General features: G+C 39.0%; 1 protein-coding gene across 1 annotated transcript in view; it reads right to left on the reverse strand.

Moving 5' to 3' along the window:
* Nucleotides 1–23,686, reverse strand: part of LOC134224976 (odorant receptor coreceptor) — a 112,711-nt gene extending 89,025 nt beyond the window's left edge. Inside the window, exon 1 of the mRNA XM_062704678.1 lies at nt 23,606–23,686. Coding sequence (XP_062560662.1) covers nt 23,606–23,665 — 60 coding nt within the window. The 5' untranslated portion in view covers nt 23,666–23,686. The remainder of the gene's footprint in view (nt 1–23,605) is intronic.
* Between the last annotated feature and the right edge of the window lie 542 nt (nt 23,687–24,228).

Consider the following 24,228-nt stretch of genomic DNA (forward strand, 5'->3'; position numbering starts at 1 on the left):
TAAGGATTAATCGGAGTCAGGAAATAATTTTTATATTTTTTTTCGGTGCTGTTCACGATTTCTTACGAGAACAATATTACAACAGGAGTGGAGGATTTACAAGGCCTTTCAATTAGTAAATGGTCCATTGAAGCGTATCAATAAGATAAACGATTCGATGAGATAACAAAATAAACTCTGAATATCCCCTCTATCCAGTTTTGAAAGGATGTTTTCCACCCTTCATTAAAACAAGGGTATTGTCATTCCTAATTAGATAATTCGAACCTAAAGAAAGGGTGAAAGCAACAGTCGCCTATCCCTACTGACGATTTTCCAGTGCTCTCTTCGGGGAATCGCTAATTAACTACTGTTGGATTGGCTGGATGTTATTAGGTTGGGTCGATATCCACCTTCGTTAACAACATCATGCTAATGCACAGACTACCACTTTCTAATTGTTGTCAACTCACCTTCCTGTGTTTCAAAGCAAACATCTTGGAGCACCTTTCGGTCTGTACTGTTGAGGTTATTTTTTCAAGCTACTTTTAAATTAGTCAACCAATTAAAATCGGCTCAACTAGACGGCGATTATTGTTCGTGTCATTTCCCATGGTGGGATTTTGAACGAAAACAAAGGTTATTTTATAACGCCCAAAGTGTGTTGTGGTGATTTTGATTCACAAAATTTTAAAATCTAGCCATTTAATTTCATTGATTCGATAAGTGAAAAAAAAGAACGATTCAACTCAAAGAGATTGTCGGCGACAAGTTTCCTTGTCGACGCATTTGAGGAGTTGTAAAGATGATGGAATCTATTTGATTGCTTCTGACGTCAATGAGTTTGGTTATGTCAGTGGGTTTCCCAATACTGATTCACCTGCCAATCAGATCTGGTGAGATGAAAATAAGATATAATCTTCTTTGGCAATCTTGAAAGATTTATTCTAACTCCTCAGCTCTAATTGGAATGCGGTGTGAAACTCAAGCACTGAATGCAAAGTTTCAGAACAATCTATTTAATTCAGCATAGCTTTAACATGGTTCGCAAGTTAGTATAAACAAGTCATGCTGAAGACATTCATAATATTATTCTTCAAGTAGAGATTAATCGTTTTTTGGATAAAACTATCCCTTTGTTCACTGTGCTTCTTGCTGCGTACCAACTCTATTGAAAAGTTAACAAAAACCCTTTTGAGAGATAGAACAAAGCAATTGGAATTATTGCATAATTAATTGGCGCTTAGGGAACTCAATTTCACCCTCAGCTCGTCATTTAATGAAATTCCCGAAATACGAACTATGCGCGAATCATTCCGATTTCAAATCATTAACCTTTCCTGCTTATTCATTGCCGGAATTCCCAGATGGAGCGATATATCCCTGCATAAATTAATTAAATCTCGTGGAACATCATCGCCCCAATCCACTTGAGACGTCACCCTACTTCATCATCAGAATTACTTAATCTTGGAAGGAAAAAACGAAGAGAAACACCGTATTCAAGCCAAGCTCAATTAAAACGGAAAACAGCTTTGCCGTTTGGTAGGATATTTCGAACAGGAGCTTTGGAGACAATCGCCTCAACAGTTAAGACAGGAAGTAGACTTCTCAATAATGGTAACATTTGTGCGTAGGCAGGTGATTCGTCAGCAATTAAATAGCGGTATCCTGGGAATTAGCATGATGTTATCAACATCGGTGGATATCGAGCTTTCTAATCTGTCAGTGGAGGCTGTAATTAGCAACGTTCCGAAGGAAGTGAAAATTGAAAACGATATCCTTTGCCCTTCTGTGCTTAATCCATTAATAATGGCAATGCCCTTGGTCTAATGGAAGGTTCATGAGCTTTCTCTTGGGTTATTTAAGGTTGTGGGTTTATTTTTTCAATGTATTTGCTTCGTCATCGTGTGAGCTCAAAAACTTTTTCCAGCGTATTGATAGCGATAGTGAAAAAGAGACATTCGTCCTTGGTTATTTTTTCTCCAATCAGAAGAAATGATTCGGACTGAGAAAGATTGAACAATTATTAAAAATAAATTCACGGCGTTCCAGTTGATACCGCATTTTCCCTAATGAGTCAAGCTACCATCTTTTGTAGTTCGATTTTTCATTTTTGCCATAATTCTTTTCGCGAAGCTAATCGCGATCAAACGACTGAGAATTATTACTTTGAAAGCACGTTAATTTTTTTATATCTTTATTAACGATAAAAAAAAGTTTATTTAAAGAGTTTATTTTGTTATTATGTTCATTTTACATGTCGTTAACATGTTTTTGTGTGCGGGTTATGAGAATGTTTTTATTTAACTTTTTTGAAAATTTTTTTTACCCTTTATGGATTCCATTAACGCATTTCTAAATAATTATCCAAAACCATGAGCCACATTTATTGCCGTGTGTTGGAACAGAAACAAAACAACAGCAACAGAAAGTTTCTAATCGCTGAATGTGTAGCAAGGACTAAAATAAACTCTTTTAGTGGAATGTCTTCACCTGTCATAAGACGAGTCCAGTACCACTCCATTCAACTCCACCGTGCTGTAATCCCCATTGATACGAATCTCGACCGCAACGGCAAAGTCGTCCTCATCGTCTCGTGCTTGACTCGACTTCGAGCCAAGCACGATATACCGAAGTTGGCCCCACATTTGTGTCCGAAACACGCATTCATAAAGACTACAACACGGTGGAACTAAACGGAATAACACCAGACTTGTCTTATAACCGGTGATCATAATCTTGCTCCAGGAAAAAATCAAAATCAAAATTTAACTACCTATGGTTGCAATTTCAGTAAAATTCCATGGATATTTTTGCTCGTATTGATGAAAAAGGATTAGATGTATCTGCTTCTGAAAAAAAAATCTTTGGTTAAATCAAAGTTAATTCTCTTTTTTTCGGGTATTAGCCACCCGACATGGTCATTAATTTATAATGTTCTGAAAAAAAGACTTTGAAAAAATCTATAAATTCGAGGATTTGTACAAATTTTCAGAAAAATCGTCAAACCCCAAAATTAGCATAACCCTTGATATATTGTGAATTTCGATTCTTTCATGTGAAACTGCATACTATTTTCCGTGCTTTGCCACAAAAATGTCAAAAGCAAAAAATGCTGAAGGGTACCAGTATACTGGTACATATTGCAAGTATATATCTATTGCAAGAAATCGCCAATATGTTCAATTGCTACACAATCATAGAGCAGTATTTCTTATAGATCAAGATTGAGAATATGAATCAAGATGTAAAATTTAAAGCGAACCTTTTCCTCCAAACTCTGCTCTTCGAATAGAATAATTTCGCTTAAAAGTCAAGCGTGGGTGAAGAAAATTGCCCCTAGTCTAATCACATCAAAAGTATAATTTTTTCGATCTCACCAAATTTATCTCTCTTGGTCAGGTCTCGAGTTCCAAATATCAGACTCCAAGTTCCGCCAGTCACTGGACCATTCGTAAAACAGGGTGTTGAATCCACTAACTAGGAATTCGCACTTTTTTGAAGTTCGATTGAAACGGAGCAAAAATGTTGAACGCGAAAAAATGGAATTACCTGAAAAATGAACCAAAATGTATCTAAGTTCATTTCAATCCTAATTGCGGATTTAAGCAAATACAAATAATTTGAATTTATTTAGATATTATTAGCATTGTATATGGGATTTAAACCAATATACGGATGACGATTATCCGGGTCGCTTCATAGGATCTCGGCTCCCAGTCCCTACAAGTGTTAATCCGACCCTTACTCTCCCACCCACGTATTCGACAATGGAAAAAGGACGATCCATTTGTAGCATCGATATTTTATTTTTATCCTACCGGGCCGGGCACGTCTCAAGTTCAGTGAGCTTCACCACCGGAGTGAAATCACATCCCGTTCTCGTCGGCAGCCGGTCGACGCGTCGGTAGTCCGTTGCTAGCGTGTGTGGTGTGCCTGACAGGAAGATAGACTGTTACCCCAGCGTGGAGCAGTAGAGCAGCGCCGCACTAAGGGGTAACTAGACCAAAATCCTGGCCAAAATTATATTTCGTCGTTTTCTGGTAGGTTTTGCATATATGATGCAAAAACATAATAGCAATCGATTTTCGAACATTTTTACAGGTGCAAATTCACCTACCAGTGATAAATTACCTTTCTTGATATGTTCAAAAAATGAGCAACGTTATTATAAACTGATACAGAAGCGACAACTCTATGACAGTACATTTGTTTACTCACTTTTGTCCTTAATTTGCATGGGAAACGTGAAAAATGAAAAAATCTCGCGTTGCATTTGATAAGGGCCTATGACAGAAAGGTAAACATTAATCGATTCAAAACAAAACATTAGATTTTTAGCTTCTATTTCACAAGTTTATTATATTTTTAGCAGCGAAAGCTACCCAGAACGTACAATCACCACTGATCACTCACGCATAACATCAGTTACATCGGAAACTTTGAAATTGATTAAACAAAAGTCTGGCAATTGTTTTTGCACCTTTATGGGTCGTTCTTAAAATTTTTGCTCAAATCATCTTTATCTTACAAAAACCCAGATTAATCCACCTAGCGTTGGTGGTGCCTTTCTCGCATTTAGTTGAGACACCAACCTTATATGGGGTTTAAATGGTCCGATGTACCATTTTCTTCATAATTTTTAAACGCAATGACCGATCGTTATAAAATTCAATAGTGATCAATAAGGCTTTGTCCCCTGTCGAATGAAACTTGTTGCGAGAAAATCGGTTAAGGATTACTATACGAAAAGTTGTCTAATGTTTTTTATAGCTTTTGTGCACACACATACACACACACACATACACACACACATACACACACACATACACACGGACAGACAGACATGTGCTCAGCTCGTCGAGCTGAGTCGATTGGTATATAATACTATAGGTCTCAGAGGCTTCTATAAAAAGTTCGTTTTCGGAGTGAAATGATAGCCTTTCGGTACAACTTAGTTGTACGAGAAAGGCAAAAACATAGGATCGATTATTTTTTGAGAGGAAATGTTTCTTTCTATTTCCTGTTTTGGTCCTATGTACAAGGTTGCCTCAAGTGGTTACTTCACTTAAGACCAAGTAGACTGCTTATTCGAATTGTTTCTATTTAGCTTGAAGTGGCACTTGCCCGTTTTATCTCTACCACATATTATTTCTATGCTTCAACTTGTCTACATAATATTAACTATGATGTATTTAAGTTATATCGAGATTTACATATCTGTTGTCAATGCAATCGCCAAATTCAATACAATTGATATTTTGATTTTTCATAAGATTGGGTAGTGGGAAGGAGATAAAAGATAATGGAGCATGCGCCATGCTTTGTAGAGATTTAAATGAGTAGCAGATGCTCCAAACTAACACTATTATCTGAGCGTTAGGTTACAAAATTGTATTAAAAAGTTTTTCTTTAATCGGCTTCGTAACGCCCTACAACATTTGAGCCTACCAAATGAACGAATGAATAACAAAAAACAGAGTATGTTACTATTCTATTCTATCATGTCTATGTGTCAAATGCCTCAAAGACCAGAAAAAGTTATCCGCGGAATGTGAAAGGGCAGTACATAAATGATGTTTTGTGTACTATAAACCTAACATTATGTGTGTTGTTTAGATTAGTCAGCAGTGGTAACTGATCTTTGTCTTACGACACGCTAAAAACCATCAAAGTAACATGATTTTTGATAGGTTGTCATTAATACTAATAAGGAACAAACGTAAAAATTTCAATGATACATAATGGAGGTAATATTGAAGAATATTCTAAAAATGCAATACCATGCAAAAGTTCGAAAAACGAGAAAAGGTTTTTGGCCAGCCATTTGTTCTAGCTACTCCACCGTGCGCCGCCCGGTCATGTGCCCGACAAGACAAGGTATCGCGTGCGTTTGATCCAAGCTTTGTCTGTGCTGACGTGCGTACCGTCGAGTAGGCCGAATGGGAAGGGCGTTTCACCCGTTCGGAAAATTCTGGCTGCCTTCAGCTGTTTTTCCACACGTTCTGTTTGTACACAAATGGGGAAACCGCCTTCCGCATGAGCTCGGTTTCAATGGGAGAGCATCGGCGAAGCTGCCGGAAAGTGCTCGTTAGGGAGATTGAGAGATCTGCCTTTTGGAAAGATTGCAAACACTCTCCTGGATGCTCAACCATGCTCAGTGACTCTCTTGCCATTTTGGTTGTATATGGGAAGATGGGTTGCCAATTGAGTTAATGAAAGGTACGTCGAATCCATGTTCATCAGTCAAGTTATTTCCTTTGTAAAAAATGACTAGAACATGGAATTTTAAACATGGTTGTTTTTGTTTTACAATGGTCGTACATATAAAGTGTTTGGTCAACTTTGCCCTTCGTCTAAACTACCGCTAACCGCATGGGTGCCATATAAAAATAAGTCTGACTTACGGCTAGCGGCAGTAAAATTTAAAACTATTTTTGTAATCTGAATCATTATTTTATATTCTAGATTGAATTTAGCAGAATGGTCTTGAGGAGGCATTTGTTTTTTGTTTCAAATTTAATAACCTGACTACTATATGTACACTAATATTTACAATAATAATTTGATAACCTAGATTGGAACTATCGTTACACCCACTAAAGCGCTCGTGAAGTGTTTTAATACCAGCCAGACGGTGGACCTCAGAAGTTCGTGTCCTGGGAGGGGTGTTGAGGATCATCCTCAGGAACTTGTTTTGAACTCGTTGGAATTTTAGATGATGAGTTTTAGCGCAGCTCTCCCAGATCGGCATGCAGTATTCGATCACGGGTAGGATGATTTGCTTGATTTGAAGGTAGTCAGCCACATTGGCCCATTCCACAGTCGTGCCATTGCATTGAGGATGATTTTACAGTCCCCAGACGGAAAATGCTAAGGGGATTTAGAGTGGGGGAAAATGATGACTAGGGTCTTCGCTGCGTCGATACAGATATTCCAGCTGGTGAGGTACTCTTTCAAGGCATCCAGGCTTCGTTGGAGTTTTGCCACTAGCGCTTTGATCACTCTACCGTTGTAGACGATGGAGTTGTCATCTGCAAACAGAGACAAAATGCCGGCTTCTGGAGGTCAAATCCCTTCTCGACATCGAGTAAGGCCATGGCGGATGTTTTAGAGTCAGACTTGTTCCGTCTGAGGACGTTGGTAACTCGGGTCAGTTAGTGTACGGTTGATCGACCGCGTCGGAAATCAAACTGTTCCTCGAGCAAGATGCTGTGGTGTTCGGCAGACTAACCGGCTGTGAATCGCCTTTTCAAACAGCTCAGTTAACCCTGAGAGAAGGCTGGTGGGGCGATAGCTTTTCGGAGAGGAAGGATCCTCTGGAGATGACTTTGGCTAACTTCCAGGACGATGGGAAGTAGCTGAGACGCATACACTGATTAAAGATCAGCGAAAAGTGCTCGAAGAATGGAGCACTCATGTATTTGAGTTCGAGATTCATGATGCTGTCGAAGCCTGGGGCCTTCATGTTCTTCGATGATTTGATATGGGCCGCCAATTCGTCAGCTGGGATCTCCAACTCCTCCGAGAAGTCGTTTGGAAAAAGATGGATGTTATTGGCATGCTCGTTAACGGCTGCTTCGTGTTGACTAGACTGGCCCAGCTTAGTACGGGGAGAAAAAAATGTTGTCGAATTCCACGGGGCACCCCCCAGGATTGTGTCTTTTGGTGAGAAAATCAATCTCTGAAAATTTCAGCTCAATCGGTTGTTGCATAAGCTGGCGCAATTGATTTGAAGTTTGTATGGGGATTTCAGTCAAAATATATAGGAAAATACACCTTCGTCACTCATTCGATCTGAAAATTGTTTCTGATCGTTCGATTCAGCTCAGAATTACAAAAAGGGCAGTTGGTATGTTACAGAACAATTTCACAGAACATTGTACTATGATTAAATGAACTTTTACTTAGCTTTCGGCTGATGTATTGAGAGCTGGATAGTGCAATTTTGGATTTATTGATCGAATCGCATCAGCCGAAAACTATATAAAAGTTCATTTAATCATCATACAATGTTCTGTGAAATTGTTCTGTAACACACCAACTGCCCTTTTTGCGATTCTGAGCACAATCGAACGGGCATCACTCGTCGCAAGCTGCTCGTCGCACGCTGTAGTTCTCAAGGGCAGCGTTGTTGTGCCAAGTGGTGCTCTATCAAATAACAATAACTGCGGCCGCCAGTGGTCATATATCACTGCTACATCAATACAAAGAGCACAGAAACAAAAAAAAAAGAATACTATTTGCAGCTTATTGTAAGCATTTGAAGACGAAAAATTACTGACATAGTTTTGGCCACGCTTTTACACTACCCGAGCAGCACACTTGTCACATATCAGTCACTGTAACTCATATGCGACCAAATCTAGTCACATTGGAGTTGCTGCAACCAAACCGATCTGAACTGTGCTACTAGGGTACGTACTCCTATGTTCGTTGGAACATGCTGCTCTTTGGCCACCGAGATTGCCTCTTCGATGGCGCACAGCTGGCGCTCGATACTTTCTGGCGTCTCCGGACGCACCTCACCAACTGAAGTAGTAACTTCTACCCCAACGGCCTCGATGAGCTTGAGTTGAAGACTTGGCAGTAGTCGACCATTGATGTTACTTCTTAGGACGATAGACACACCGCCTCCCCTGGGGTTGGACCGATCGAGTCTCACCACACGGAAGTCTGGAATATGTACACTCACCTCGGGCTTCAGGTGCGTTTCCGTGATGAAAGCCACGTCGATCTCTCTCGTTGAGGAAACCAGCCAGCTCAATGATTTTGCTCGTAAGTTGGCAAGCGTGTCAATTGTTCAGACTCACCCTAGCAGCCATTATCAATGACAAACATGCCCAGGGTGAAGATCTGATCGAAGCGTGTTTTGCACCTTGCCTTCTTCCGGATTTCCAAAACCGCCACCCGCTTTGGACAGTCCTTGGTTGTAGCCCGATGCTTGTCGCCGTAGTTGGCGCATTTGGGATCAGCAACCTCCATCTTGTCGCACTCTTCGGTCTTCGGTGTTGCAGCGCGGCTTCATGTGGCAGTTCCTGGTGCCGTGCCCGAAGTTGAAGCAGTTGGTGCACTGCGTGACGTCGTGGTACACTGGCGGATAACGCTCCTAGTCAACAACGGTGTAATTTATAACACCGACCAACTTCAGGTCCTTACACGTGGTTGAGCCGTGCTCCAGATGGACCAGATAAAGCTGGTCGCGATATCTTCTCGTCTTGTCGTGATGAGCGATCTTGTGCACGGCCACTGAATGAGATCTTCTTCCTTCATGTCTTGGAGCCCTCGCAGCAAAGCCTTCGTGCCAGGGTAGCTCAAAAAAACCCTTTTTCAATTTTTTTAATGAGCCACCCTCTTATTCGGTTCTATTTGATTCCCTGATGCTCTGGACAAAATTTCAGCCAAATCGGTCAACGTTTGGGTGGTGATAAACTCGTTGGAAGTTTATATGGAAAAATGTATGCAGAAACATCCAAAAACAGTGATTTGTAGTTGAACGGCACAATGTACGATCAAGAATCATGATACTCATTCAGTTCTTGTAGAATTAAATACTGAATGTTATGCTGAAAACCGCGAGAAGATTAGAGCTTATTAGGCAAAGATATTAGCATTTTACTGAAGTGTTGTAGGGGTGAATTTATTTCTTTTAAAAGGTAAAAGAAACGAAATTTGCTCAAACCCCACTTCAGAGAAATGCTAATAACTTATCCGGGAAAACTCTAATCTTCTCGCGGTTTTCTGCATAACATTCTGTATTAAATTATCCAAGATCTGAATGAGTATCTTTGTTCTTCATCGTAAGTTGTGTAGTCCAGCTTCAATTTACTGTTTTCGGATGTTTCTGCATACATTTTTGCAAATAAACTTCCAACGAGTTCACCGCCCAAACGTTGACCGATTTGGCTGAAATTTTCTGCAGAGCATTAGGACATCAAATAGAACCGAATAAGAGGACGGCCCATCAAAAAAATTGAAAAAAGTTTTTCCCATACTAATTTGAGCCACCCTAGTGTAGTACTTTTACTTGTGGACCTCTAGGAACTCCACCACGGAGTGATGATGGTCCTTGTTTGCCGGCATCACTTTCACGCCCCGCTGCAGAGCCGAAAAGAGCCTTCCGCTCAGGTTGCACTAGACCTGTGCGCCGACGCCGACTGGTTTTCGGCAAATAATTTGCTGATTTTCAGCTATTTTGACAGAAATCTCGGCAAAAAAACACGTTTGCAGGGGCTCGGCTGTGCAAATCTCGGTAAAAGTTCAACAAATTGCTGAGATCCCGGAAAAAAAATTAAGTGTGACAAACGCGGCTACAAATCAACACCATAATGAATGTTGGATTTTGATTCCCAGTCTGGTATGATTTTTTCAGCTTCGCTGGGCATGGAGTATCATTGTGTTAGCCTCATGGTATGCGAAAGCAAAACTGATATTTTGGCTTCTGGAGCTGGAGCACGATTGGGCACGTGACCCAACAAATTGAAAATTTCCTTCACTCTTCCTTGTAATTGCCAGAATTAAAAAAAAAAATGGTTCCGATTTATTTCGATAAACAATTCCCAAAGAAATTTCTTGATTTTTTTGAAATAATTTGGAAATTCCGAAGGAATTACTAGATTAATTTCCGAGGGAATGGAATGTTTTATGAAATACCTTGAAAAATTCCAGTGGAATTGTTAAAATAATTTCCAAAGGAATTTGGTAGAATTTTTTAAAAGTTTGTATGTATATATGTGATTATCCATCACCCTGGCTTGAGTCTTGATCTGCATGCGGCTCCACCCAATAGTACAATCGAATTTAATTACCATTCTGCTTTCAATGCACTTCTGTGTGAAGGGCAAGAAACGGAAGTGGCGGACTCGTAACCAGAGACACTTACGCGATGCCCGCGGGATAGGGAGAATCTTCTTTCAGCAATGTTATCCAACAGACTAATGAATAGATTCGCAATCCTTTTTGAGCTTTCCGAGGGATGAAGAAGGGCACGTCGAGTCCATTACAACTGTGGGGAAGTGTACCCATCTACATGAGTAGAAATTATTAAAAGTATTCCAAAAAAGAATTTCTGAAGGAATTATGGAATGGTCAGTATGAATCTTATATGAATTTTTGAAGGAATTAGCAGAAGAATTCCTTAAGAAATTTCTTAAGGTCCTAAGAAGTTCCGAAGCAATTTCTAGGGGGAATTTAAAAGAAAAGCCTGGTTTCATTTGTGGAGAGTTTTTAAAGAACTTCTTGAAGAAATTCTTGATCGGATTGCTGACGGAGCTTTTGAAGGTATTTTAGAATGAGTTTCTTGATGACTTACCGAATTAATTCCTGAATATTTTTCCTAGGGAATTACTTAAGGTATTTATGAAAAAAGAAATCTGTAGAAATTTTCGAAGGAACTCGTGCAAATTCGTGAAATTCCCAGAGAATTCTTGAGAATATCTTGAGAATAATATAATAATATATTCTTGAGAATAATATATCTGCAATCTTGATATTTTGGTAGTTTTTCTTGGCATGTAGTCTTGATTCTAGAGCCAAAACTGAGTTTGTTTTACTACTGTCCGGACTTTCGAAGAAATTCCTGGAGAACTATAGGAATTTCTGTGTACATACCAATAGCTATTTGTTCGGTAAATCCATTAAACATTTCTTCGTAAATTACTTTCAGAATTCTCTCGGTTGGGTTCGGGTTTACAAAATGTGAAACCCGACCATCTCTATGGTTCACCTTTTTGAAATTCATTCAAAAATTCTGTTAGAAAATCTTTTCAAAATCTCTTTCGGTTATTCCTTCAAGAATTGAATCGGAAATTCCTCTAGGAGGTAATTTGTTTTAGAAATTCCTCCAGGAGGTCCTATGGAAATTCCTTCAATAAACTATACAAAATTCATACAAGAATAATTCCGGATGAATTCTTATTTGGAGGAATTTATAAAGGAATTTTCGAAGAAATTTCCAAAGGTATTTGAGCGTTAAACTTATTTTCAATTAAAAAAAACACTTAAACAAAGGTTTAAAAAATTAAAGGAATTTACAAACGAAATTTTAGAAAATTTTCCAAAAGAATGTCTGAAGATGTTCTCGAAAGAATTCTTAAAAGAATTTTAAAAGAAATATTCGAAGTTCTACAGGAATTTCTGGAAGAGTTGCTAAAGGAATTTCCGGAGGAATGTTTGAAAGAATTCCTATGGGAAATTCAGAAAGAATTCCTGGAGAAAGTTCTAAATAAACTCCAGAGCGAAATTTTGAAAGAATACCAAAAATATCTTCTTAGAGTTTCCGAAGAAATTCTTTAAAGAATTACTGGAAGAATTTCTATTAGAAATTCCTAAAAGAAATTCTTAAAGGAATTAAAAAAACTAAATCAAATTCCGAAGGCTTTCTCCTAAAGGGATCTCCGGATGTATTCCGGAGGTATTCCGATGGAAATTCATGAAGGATTTTCCATGGGTATTTTCTAAAGAATTCTTAAAGGAATTTCCGAAGGAATTCCTAAAAAAGTTTTCGAATGAATTTCCGAAGAAATTCCCAAAAGACTCCGTAAAGGAATTTCCGAAGGAATCCCTAAAGGAATTTTCAAGGAAATTCCTGAAGGAGCTTTTGAAGGAATTTTGGAAAGAATTTCCGGAGCACTACCCAAATAAATTTTCAAGGGAATTCTTGGAGAAAGTTCTGAAGGAATTCATAAGGTAATTTTAAATTAGTTCAACGAATTCCTTTTAATTTTCTGAGGAATATCTTGAGGAATTTCAAAACGAATTTATGAATTTATATCTGAAGTACTTTCCACTGAATTTATGTGCTGTGATGCGGCAATATCCTTGTGGAGGATGTAATGTAAACTTTTGCTGTGGAGATACAAGCTATAGCTATTAGCATGTTCACCCTATCAGTCTATCTGTAGCTAGCAATTGTACAAAAACCTAAAATAAAAGCATGATAGGCCTTGCTGCGTGATCGATGATTTTTTTCTCAACTTAAAATCATTCACGCCGATTCACGCCGCCGCCGCCGCCGCCGCCGCTGAACATTGCTTACGGCGTGACGCCGCCGACGCCGCCGCCGCCGGTGTAAAAATGGGCTTACGCCGCCGCCGTTCACAAATACTTCGGCGCACAGGTCTAGGTTGCACCTGCGGCAGCTGCGATTGCTGCTTCTTTCTCTTTTTCGGATTGCCGGCATCATCAAGCGGCAACGGCGAGAACACGTTGCTCTGCAAAAACTGCTTGGAGGGGTTACCCGCGTCTCCGAGAGCAGTGCGCTTAGGCACCTTTCCCGCGACCGAATCGGCCTCCGACTCTCCCATCAATGACGGGTCCGGGAGAAAATAACGCCAACACGACGAAGCGAAAACGTAAGCAGCGAACGAACGAGAAAAACACTTGGAACAAATGCGCGAGCAAAAAGCACGGCAGGACGCATCCGTATGATGCTTTCCTACGGCGAGCGTTGCTGGATCGCGCGCGTCGGAAGCAGCTTTCTTGTAGTAAGTAAGCTACGTTTTGTTGAAAAGAGTAACAAAATAAATTTGACTTAAGACGACATTTTTCATAGTATAAAACACAGGGATTGAATCCAATAGAGAATCATCTCTGCATACCGCGAGAAACTTTTTTCGCAAGCTTTCATGATAAAGAACTTATTCGGAAGGCTATGCCCCATGATAATTGTTTTAAAAAACTCCAAAGGCGGGGAGCACTGGTTCTGATTATGCATTTCAACTTGTTCTACACAGCTGTGCAGTCCCCAGCACAAAATGAGCGAGTACAAAGCGAGAATCATCACTTCTCTGTGGGGGCTGGCTATTCGATTCTGGTTTTCCGCACTTGTATACAAGTTTGATAAGTTAGTTATCATGACTGGTTATGATTCGGAACAATTTCTGCCTTTTTTGTATCGTTGTTCGTTGTCTATTGAGAGCGATTTCTGCAAACCCTGACAAAACATAATTGCTTGGCGCCTGTCAGTCTGAATGACGGTCGCCTGTTGGTGGATGGTGTAGTAATTTTCCCTCTAAAGTAGCGTCTTTGTCGATTTGGCTGTCGTCGGCTGAAAGTGAACTTTTGGCAAAATTCTTTGGTTTTGTTTCCGTTAGTATTTGATTTTGTTTCTATTAGTCATTGGAAATGAAATCGTTTTTTTCCGGTACACCATTTTATACAAAAGAAGGTTGATCCTAGATTAATTTCCTTCAAAGTGCAAAACTTAATCGTTTGGTTACTTAATCGCAGTTGCGAAGTTGCGATTCGGTAGCAGAACAAACACGGCGATGCCACCGAAACAGGCCATTTTTGCAATCAACCCTATCTGTCCAAAAAAAGGCTGGTCATGAGAAGATCCAATTGTCTTTGCCCAATGTGCCTTTCCAATAACCAACTGCAACCAAACTCGATGATTTTTCAGATTGTATAACATTTCACCGAAAACTATTCCGCGAGTTAGCAACGAAGCTACTCCAGCGGTGGTAGAAAAAGCTGACGACCTCATCGCAACGAGTTGGCGACGGGCCGCCAGAACGAGGGCATTACAGAATGCTGACGACGGCATCAGAACGGATGGTAACATCGAGCAACCTGGCAGTTTCGGCGTGCGACGACGATGACGACGGAAAGTGCAAGTGTAAGCATTTGAGGTGTAATAAGTTTCAATATTGAATAAAGCAATCAGTTCGATTTAGACTCGCGAATGATGAAGTAACCTTTTTTTAAAAAGAGAAATCCGTTCGTATAAACTTAACTCGCGGAATTCATTTTCGCGGTTGAACAATTCGCGGAATAACATTTGGCGGTTTGTTTTTTTCCGCGGTACAACATTTGGCGGTATGTACCTTTATGCCGAATGCACCATTTCGTGGAATATTAATAATAATAGCCTTTGTCCATTCAACATTTCCACAATTATTACATGCGAGGTTACCATTTTTTTTGCATTCGTTTAACACGTTAAAACTTTTATACATAAAAAGCCGAAACAATTTTTTTCGATAAATTTCCTAGACCGGGCCAGAAGTTGAACCCAGCCTCCTTCAGCATAGTCTTGCTTGGTAGCCACGCATCTTCCCGTACGGCCAAGGAAGGCCTCCCAGAATATTTTGTTTTCAAACTTTTAATTGCCCCTTATACCGGGCAGATACATCCATTTAAAGAAGGTGTTACATCTGCCTTCGCCTTATACCGGGCAGACGCGTTCTTTTAAAGAAGGTATTATCAACTCCCTTCGCCTTATACCAGGCAGATGCATCCATTTAAAGAAGGCGTTAGCTCTGCTTTCGCCTTATACCGGGCAGATGCATTCTTTCAAACAAGGCATTATCAACTCCTTTCACCTTATACCGGGCAGATGCATCCATTTAAAGAAGGCGTTACACCTCCCTTCGCCTTATACCGGGCAGACGCGTTCTTTTAAAGAAGGCATTATCAACTCATTTCGCCTTTTCAGGTTTCAGGTTTTGAAATTCGTAACCCGAATTGAACCAGAACCCGATGGGTTTGGGTCGGGTTCGGGTTTGAAAAATTAGTAGGGGAAGAGGTTCGGTTGTGAGCACTGCTCGGTTATGTATCTTTTGACAGATAAGAGATGCTGTCATTCTGATAACCGTCATTTGTTTGCTATAATAGCTGGGCATTAGGGCAGTTCAAATTTCAAAAATTTTCGAATATTCCAACTCCCATATGTCTATTAGCATCATTTTAATAATATAGGAGTCCTGGCAAAATTTAAGGCAATTCGGTGGCCATTTAGGGGAGGCGCGAAGTCAATTTATGTTTATATGGAAATTTGTATGGGAAAAACTTAAAATTTATTCAAGTCTCCCTACAATTGTCAAATTGTGATGAATTCAAATAAACATCCCCAATTCCCTTTTTGGAATCTATATAAAGGAGACCTCCGGATAACACATTAGTTATGAGTGGATTGAACGGTTCTATTGACAGTGTAAATATGAGATAAATGGCTAAAATGGTGTAATTAGCCTCAACGTAGCAGTGGAAATATAAATCAAAATTAATGAGTTATCCACTGGTTGAGTTCAAATAGACTCCAAAAATGGAGGTTGGGGATGTTTATTTGAATTCATCACGATTTAAGAGTTGTAGGGGGATTTGAATAAATTTTAAGTTTTTTCCATACAAATTTCCTTATAAACATAAATTGACTTCGCGCCACCCCTAAATGGCCACCGAATTGCCTGAAATTTTGCCGGGACTCCCAAATTATCAAAATGATGCTGATAGACATATGGGAGTTGGCATTTTCGAACATTTTTGAAATGTGAACTGCCCTACTGGGCATGGGCAATAGATGGGCATCTCTACTTTGAACTAGAAACAAATAATTTTTTTGTACAGGAAAAACAACACGAAAGTTTGTTTTGGCCTTTTTGGCATAAATTGAAGTGATTTAATTCAAAAAGTGAGTTCTAATGCGTATTTACACAGTAAATTTGATGTATTTTGAGGCCCAATGTCGATTGCCATCAAAATTTTAGCGCGAAATTTTTTTTTTTACATTTTAAAAAGGCTGCGGAATTCGGTTGAGGGCACCCTTATTGGTTCGGTTATAGGTACCCTCATTTTATTGATAAATCATGCAATATCGTTTTAGTTGCCCCTTAACTTATTTCTAACAACGTTTTTATGCAGTTTTTATAATTATTTTGACACAATTGTTCGAAATAATGAGTATATTTAAAATTTTTGTTCTTTGGGCATGTCTAGTTATTATACACAATTTTTTTTTAAATAAAGCGTTGACCGATTTGCTTGCAACAAGTTGCATTCGACGGGGAGTGCTTTCCCATTGTTTCCTATTTAAAATTGGTCAGATCGGACAATGGGATCAAAATTTATGGTCAAAATATATTTTTTGTAATGAACGAGAAAGGCACTATTGCCGCTAGGGTAATTAATCAGGATTTTTTTGACTGTGATGCGTACCAATAAAACGTTAATAAATGAAAAATTGAAACACATTTACCTACAGTGCTATTTTAAACTTTTCTTATGTGATTTTTTTCAACATCCTCCTTAACGCACCGAGGGAGGCATCAGCACTGCTAGGTAAATTGATTTTAGTTTTTAGTGTCTCCTGGCAATTCGAATGAATAAACTATTCCTTGTCTTTTAATCGGGGTGGTTTTTATTCATGCTTCTTTATTTTTGAGGGTGCCCACAACCGAACCACAAAATAAAAATGTCCAAAAATGTCATTTTTTTTAAATTGTCAATATTTTTTTCCAAATCGATGAAATCATACTAATTTTTTTGCTAGTAGTAAGGTTATACGTTTAGCTTTCCATTGCTATGCAATGCAATATGTCGGCATAAGATCATCCACGGCCAAAGTTATGGACCAAACAAAAAAGGGTGCCCACAACTGAACCTCATCCTCTACAATATCGGGTTTGGGTCGGGTACGGGTTTAAAAACAAAAATACTGAAAATTATTTTATTCAGTTTTTTTAATTGTGAGGCTAGTTCGTTGTTTTGGCTTACATTTTTTCAATTTAAAGAGAACCAGAAAATATCTAGTTTGAATTTTCCGGGGAAAACTTTTGTGCGGGCTTAAATAATTAAATTATGTTGGGTTCGGGTCAAGTACGGGTTTACGAATGCAAACATTCTCGGGTACGGGTTTGGGTTTGCATTAAATCCAAAAAAAAATTAGCCCAGATTTCATGTAATTAAGCAGAAATCGTTAAATATTTGAATGATAATTATTATAACTGAATTCCGCCAAATGGCATTCCACGGAATGATTTTTGGTGAAAAGGTACATTCCGCGAAATGTGTTTCGGAGACTTGATACATTCCGCGAAATGTCGCACCGCAAAAAATAATTCCGCGAAATGTTTTTCGACGAAATAGTATACAACCGACTTTTCGGTAAGAATAAATTTTCAACATCGCCACTGCATCACGCGGGATAGCAACAGACGACATTTTTGTGATCAATCCTTTCTTTTCCATTGAAAGTACTACTAGAGCCATCTGGTAGCCTGCTGTTTCCGCTGCGTCCACTCTGCGTGAAATCTTGTTAGAATTGTGGATTAGATCCAAACCCGCAATTTGCTTGATTCTGATGTCTGAGATTGCGATGCATGCATGGGATTGGTTGTTTTACTATTTCTAAATTGTTTACTAATAAATAGTTGAAGATCAGTATTTTTGGAACAACACAATGCAGCGTTGACTCATCCTTGATCAAATGCTACAAAAATATTGGAAATCCATCGAGAAACGGCTGAGATATAAACGTTCAAAGTCTATCATATTTTCGTAACGGTCTCCGATTGTCGCAATCGCAAAGTGTAGTCCACGGTGTCTTTATGGGGAAATATTATTTTTCAAAAATTAGTACCTCAGTACCTAAAATGTTCTATCGGGGGATCTAGAGCAATTTTTTTTTTTCACTATTTTTAGTGCAAACACTCCAAAGAAATCTCAAATGATAGCCGATTTACCCCTCCCCCCACCAATCTATGGAAAAATTACCCCCCATATAACATTTAAAAAATGCACCTTCGTGTAAGAGGAAAACCTATACACTTTCGTGTAGTGGGTATTTTAGAGATACTGATTTTTTTTGAAAATAAGCCTCTTCGGACAAAGACACTGTGACCCCAATATAGAAAATACAGACGTAGTCTTAAGTCAAAAAAAAACATGGCATGGATTTCCTGATTTCCTTTTAACGAATTTTTGTGGATGCTAGCTTATCCCCATCTTCACAGTTAATTATACAGCAGCGACTAAATCAAGGCTTTAAGATCTCTGCCAATCATATTCATACATTTTTCTTTGAAGCTCTTCCATGTATTACTCCTTAGGGATTAATCCAACAGTTATTATACTCGAATTTGGGCTTTACAAGGCTACGAGAAAAGGCGTAGAATTGCCAATTCGGAGATGGCAATTTTGATTCTCGGTCCGGTCTAGGATGTTTTCGGGTTGGAAACATTCTCGACCCCCTGGGAAAAGTGAATCCATTGTACTTGCCAAACAAGATACATACTCATTCAATAGCTGGCATAGAAAAGCTTTGAATTATTAACTGCGAAAATGCTAAAAGAAAACTAAGTTTTAAAAGCAGGTCAAGTTACAGTTGGAATGTAGAGCCAAGAAGAAGTGTACTCAAATTTAATTATTAATTTCTATAAACGGTGTGGAATTTTACACGTCGTTGAATTTTCAAAACTATTTGCTATGTTACCTTAGATCTTTACCAATTTTTTTTAGTAACTGAGATTCTCACAAATTATTAAAGTATACACTAAATTCTTTTCCCATAATGCCAAATACAATACTGGGAAAAATACGACAAACTTGTGGAGAAATCATCGAAATTTGATATGGAACTAGCGTAAGCAGTGGTCATCAAGGTATCAATGATCCGTAGCCCCAGCCTTTTCATTAATAAATCCATTTTAGTTAACAGTATTATAAAATACAAATATCTAATTCAAAAAATTAACTTAACTTTGGCAACCCTTTTCCATCCGAAACTGGCCATCCGTGATGGGAACTGCCAGAGAGTGTTCAGAACGGGAGACATTCTCAGCATCCACACATTTGTCCGAATCTTCTGCCCGAACAGGATGCTGCGAGATTCGGCACTAGTGCTGCCATCGCCAAAAACGGCCAAGAATCGGCCATGTGCTCGCCTGTCCCGCAATCGGAACCAGTCGAAAATGAAGTTTGCTCGCGTTCGGTTCGGTTTCAGCTGAGCTGTGTATCAGACACTACAGTCAGTGTTGCTCCTGCGGCGCTTACTTGAGCTGCTCCACCAAGTGGTTGTTGTTTGGTCTAGTGTGGAATCCTCTTCCCTGCCAGCCCTTAGTTTGTATCCTTTTGGGGGTCCTGAGGCGTGTATGTGAATGTGTATGTGCGCTGGTGCCTAGCAGTGCGGTGTACTCACTTGCAATCGGTGCCGAGTCCTGGAGAGCCACCACCTCAAATCGGAACAGCGGTTTTCGATTTCGGTCGACTCGTTGTGGCGTTGATAGTGCAAAGAAGGCGAGGAAGGATTACCCGCTGGAGTCACGCAAGCGAAATATGATAAGCAGTGATCTAATTTTGGGCTGAATAAATGAAATGTGCATGCAGTGTGCAGGAATCGTTCCTTTTCCAAGCTCGGTGAACGAGAGAAAATAGGAGATGAAGTAAATAAATATTTATGGCTGAAGATAAAACAGGATGGATCGGAGAGTTGCTTGGGGCAAAAGTTTGTGAAAGATGTTTGCAAGGCAGTTAGACAGACAAAGTGACACGGGAGGTCCGAGGATGTGGAGTGTGATATATTTATGGAATGGGAATAAGGGACGAGTGCTTTCGCAGTCTGGTGGTTGGAATTCAATTTTCCTATCTACTGCCGACTGGAACTGACCCCCTAGACTGGGTGATTTCCAATATTGGATTTTAATATCTAGCGGCGAAGCACCGTCAAAGGATAGCCCGTACGAACAGCATTCGATGTAATTGCAGAGGAAAATATTCGCTGTCGAAGAATGACGGACGGAAGAAGGGCCCGGTTTATCCTGTTTTCGAGACCCGGCTCGTTGGGAAAAAGCGAAGCAAAGTGTTATGCAATCATGTTTCGTACTTGGTGGAGTTTCTATTTCAGCGTGCTTTTTTTCTTTCCCCATAGTAGGTACATCGTTTCAGTTGGATTGCAAGTTGGTTGGGTTGAAGCGTTTGCATCATCCATGTCGACTGAATGGAGGAAGGCTGTTTGAATGATTATGGGAATTTATATCGTTTTGGGAGGGATTAGAGAGAGAGTGAAAACCTGGGCGCCATCATTGGGTATGGGATGTTTTATGTCTTGTAATGCCGCAGCATTGATCGTCGATCCATTTACTTAATTTGAAATCACTATGCGGTCGTAATTGGAGTTGATATCACATTCTATGGATATGCGGTATTTCGTAAAATTTCGTTCCAGGTGAATTGAAACACGATTTGACGGAATTTCACGAAAGTTGAAAGTGACGAAAACTGATTTCTTTTATTTCGTTTTGTTAAATTCTAAGTTCTGCTGGCAAAAACGGCTTCAGCGAAAAGAAACGGAATTCCGCGGAAAAAACAAACCTTATACAAAATAATGTATGATAAAGAAATGTCGGTTGGTAGCTGAATAAAATATGTAGTCAATATCATTACGACTCTGTTAGAAAGCATACAATTCCTACTACATAGGGTTAGACAAGTGATCCCCAAAGTGCGGCCCTCCGAGCCTTTTCCTGCGGCCCGCGAAGGTTTTCTGAGAATACACCACATGTGGCCCATTGATAAGCATTATATGACAGGAAAAGCTTTTAATCTTTCCCAATATCTCGGTGTACTCGGGAACCTGCCAAGTTCTCATAACTATGATGTTGAAGCAAGATTTATATATCGTGAATAGTTTTATCTTTATAATTCTTAAATTTATAATTGCTGTAGCCCCCGGTTATGATAATAGCAAATTAGTATTTAATCGCAGATTTAAAAATAACTCAAGATTGAACTATAGTAAACATAATGTTGTCATACATTGCTCCGTATGGAGAATTCTTTTCAGAGTCTCCAACGGATTCTGTTTAGAATTCCAGATGGATTCTGTTTAGGATCTCGAATGAAATTTGCTCAGATTCTCGGATGCTGCTCATAATTACAAAAGAGTTTTTTTTACAGAACACCATATGATCATTTGGGAAAACAGCATAGAATATTTCCTTCTGTTGGATAAAAGTCCAAGTCCACTACGGTACTATACTGCCGCTAATCGCAAGTCGAGCACATCTGTATATGGGCGTCCATATACAGATGTGCTCGACTTGCGGTTAGCGGCAGTATAGACTAAAAGTCAGCTTTGGACAACGGGCAACCAACTCTTAACTTTCGACAGTATCCAGAAATATTTACAAATACTAGCGAAAAACTACATCGTATCTATGGCAAATTGATCGAAGAGCCTTGGTTGGGAAAGCGTAAAACACAGCACCACACAGTCAACGCAGTCCACCCCGTTTTAGGCGACACATAATTCCTGCCTCCTTCAAATTCTAAAAAATCACTGAACAACTATTTCTATTACTTATACTTTTTAGACAATCTCTGGGACTCCTGTTTTGGTTTGATGGCATAAGGAATGTAAAGGCATTTTGAAAAATTTCTAGAAACGGTTGACAGTAGAAATCAGGTATGTCCCAAATGGGGGAGCACTGTGCTTCAACAACTGAATGGGAAACGTCATAACAACCAAACTAGCAACCGTATCTTTGTTTGAGGAAAATCATGGATACTAGAAATATCACGAAATACCAAGCGAAATACTATCGAAAAGTTTAGAGTTAGTTGCCCCTTGGCTATGGCGATAAAATCTGTTGATTGGAAAGGCCTCAAAGTACATAATTTATTTGAATAAGATTCACACGAATTAAATATTTTGTTCAAATATTCAATATTATGTAATATGCAATATTAAAAAAACATATCTTGTAAATATATTGCGGCCCGCTTCATCAACTCAAAACTTCTGTGTTGCCCTTGATAGTAAGCATGCTGGGGATCACTGGGTTAGACGGTTCAAAATGTCCCCCCTAAGGCAAAGGCCTTGATAACTTTTTACTTTTCAATGCACTTTATGCAAACTTTATGTTATTTGGTAGTCCAAAAAGTCGCAAATTCATTGCCTGTGAGTAGTCCCATCAAAATATTACAGAGAAAACGTAATAAATCTTTTTTTAAATGTCGTGAAAAAATGGATTTCAACAAATGCCTACAAAACCATTAACGTTTCAAAGCCCTTCATTAGTATTTTATCCATCCCATAATAAAAAGGGTTACAAATCCTTATGAACTTGACATTAAAAAACCAACATAAGTCCATTTAAGCAGGTTTGAATTACATTTCAATAGTTTTCATATCATTTGGAAGCAACTGCTGCAGGCTCGCCGCGCTTGTGTCCAGTTGGTAAGCGCATATCGTCCTAGCTAGCTGGGGCGTTTTGACCAGTGAATTATATTTTCGAAAAACGTTGCATTTTGGAAGCTGGAAGCAATTTCATATCATACTGAGAAAGGTTATTTTGTTGCCCAACTGAGTGTTTCAGTGCAAGTTTTGCGAATAGTATGCTGGCGTAGCTCCAGAATGTTGAGCAAACAAACGTTGAAAGTTACTTCAAAACTGTAACTTTTTATATTTTGCGATTATTTTCATCATCTAATACAAAAATATTTCCATATTCACATGGTACGATAGTTTACAAATATTTGAAGGTACCAACTGATTTTTACCCTTAGCTAGTTATAGTTTTCTAAAAATAGAAGGGGAGCGTTTTGGCGTTAGCAAAAAGAAGCGACAAGATTGTCGTTGTTTTATTTTTTCTTTCGCGTTAGATAAATATGTTCAGTGAGATGGAAGTGGGAACAGTTTCCCTACATAATTTTGCTTTCTACTTGAAAATGTATTTAGTATTCTGTTAGAAGTCTGAGTGAATTACAGTATTTGTAAATCTCAGCAATTAAGGACCTCGTTAAGACATCACTTAAATTCCCTTTGCAGTTCCCTCTGATGCACTTAACTAGATTAAAAAAATATACGGTACATACTGTTTTTCCTAGTCTTTAAACCTAAACATACCTCATCAAAAACTATTGCACTCATTCTGGAACAGCTCATAGATTTTCTCACTGATTCCATCAAACGAAAACTGCCAACCGAGTTCAATATCAATTGAAATTCCACAAACGAATGGGATCTTCACCAGCTTTCATCTAATTTAACGGAGAGCCCCGATGAGTTCAAACAAAAAGCTGTAGTCTCCCGATTCAGTATGCACGTTTGCACTTGAGCGGCCATCCGATGAAGTGACATTGCGAAACTTGAGTTCACTATCAGAAACATTCCGTCACCTCATACTATAAGTACGTAAGTATTACTATTAACTATGCAATAAGAATAGCATTTTTAAATCTGTCTAAATAATTAATTTTCCCGAAACTTATTGCACCTTTCTTCCAAACGCTTCATTTTTTTCATCGTCACATCGACGGCTAAGCAAATCATGATTGTTTAGCACTCCCATTTGGCTTGACTCGATACACTCATTGGTTCGTTTGTTCTTTCGATTGACGTTCGTATTTGCCGTGAAATTAGTGGCAAGGACAATCGAAGATGACCACCAGTGTAGCAAAAAATATAATAAAATAAAGCAAATCCCCAATATTTGCCTGAATTATTTACTCGTTACCGTGTGGGTGGAG

The sequence above is a fragment of the Armigeres subalbatus genome, chromosome 3 (assembly GCF_024139115.2).
Source record: "Armigeres subalbatus isolate Guangzhou_Male chromosome 3, GZ_Asu_2, whole genome shotgun sequence".
NCBI lineage: Eukaryota > Metazoa > Arthropoda > Insecta > Diptera > Culicidae > Armigeres > Armigeres subalbatus.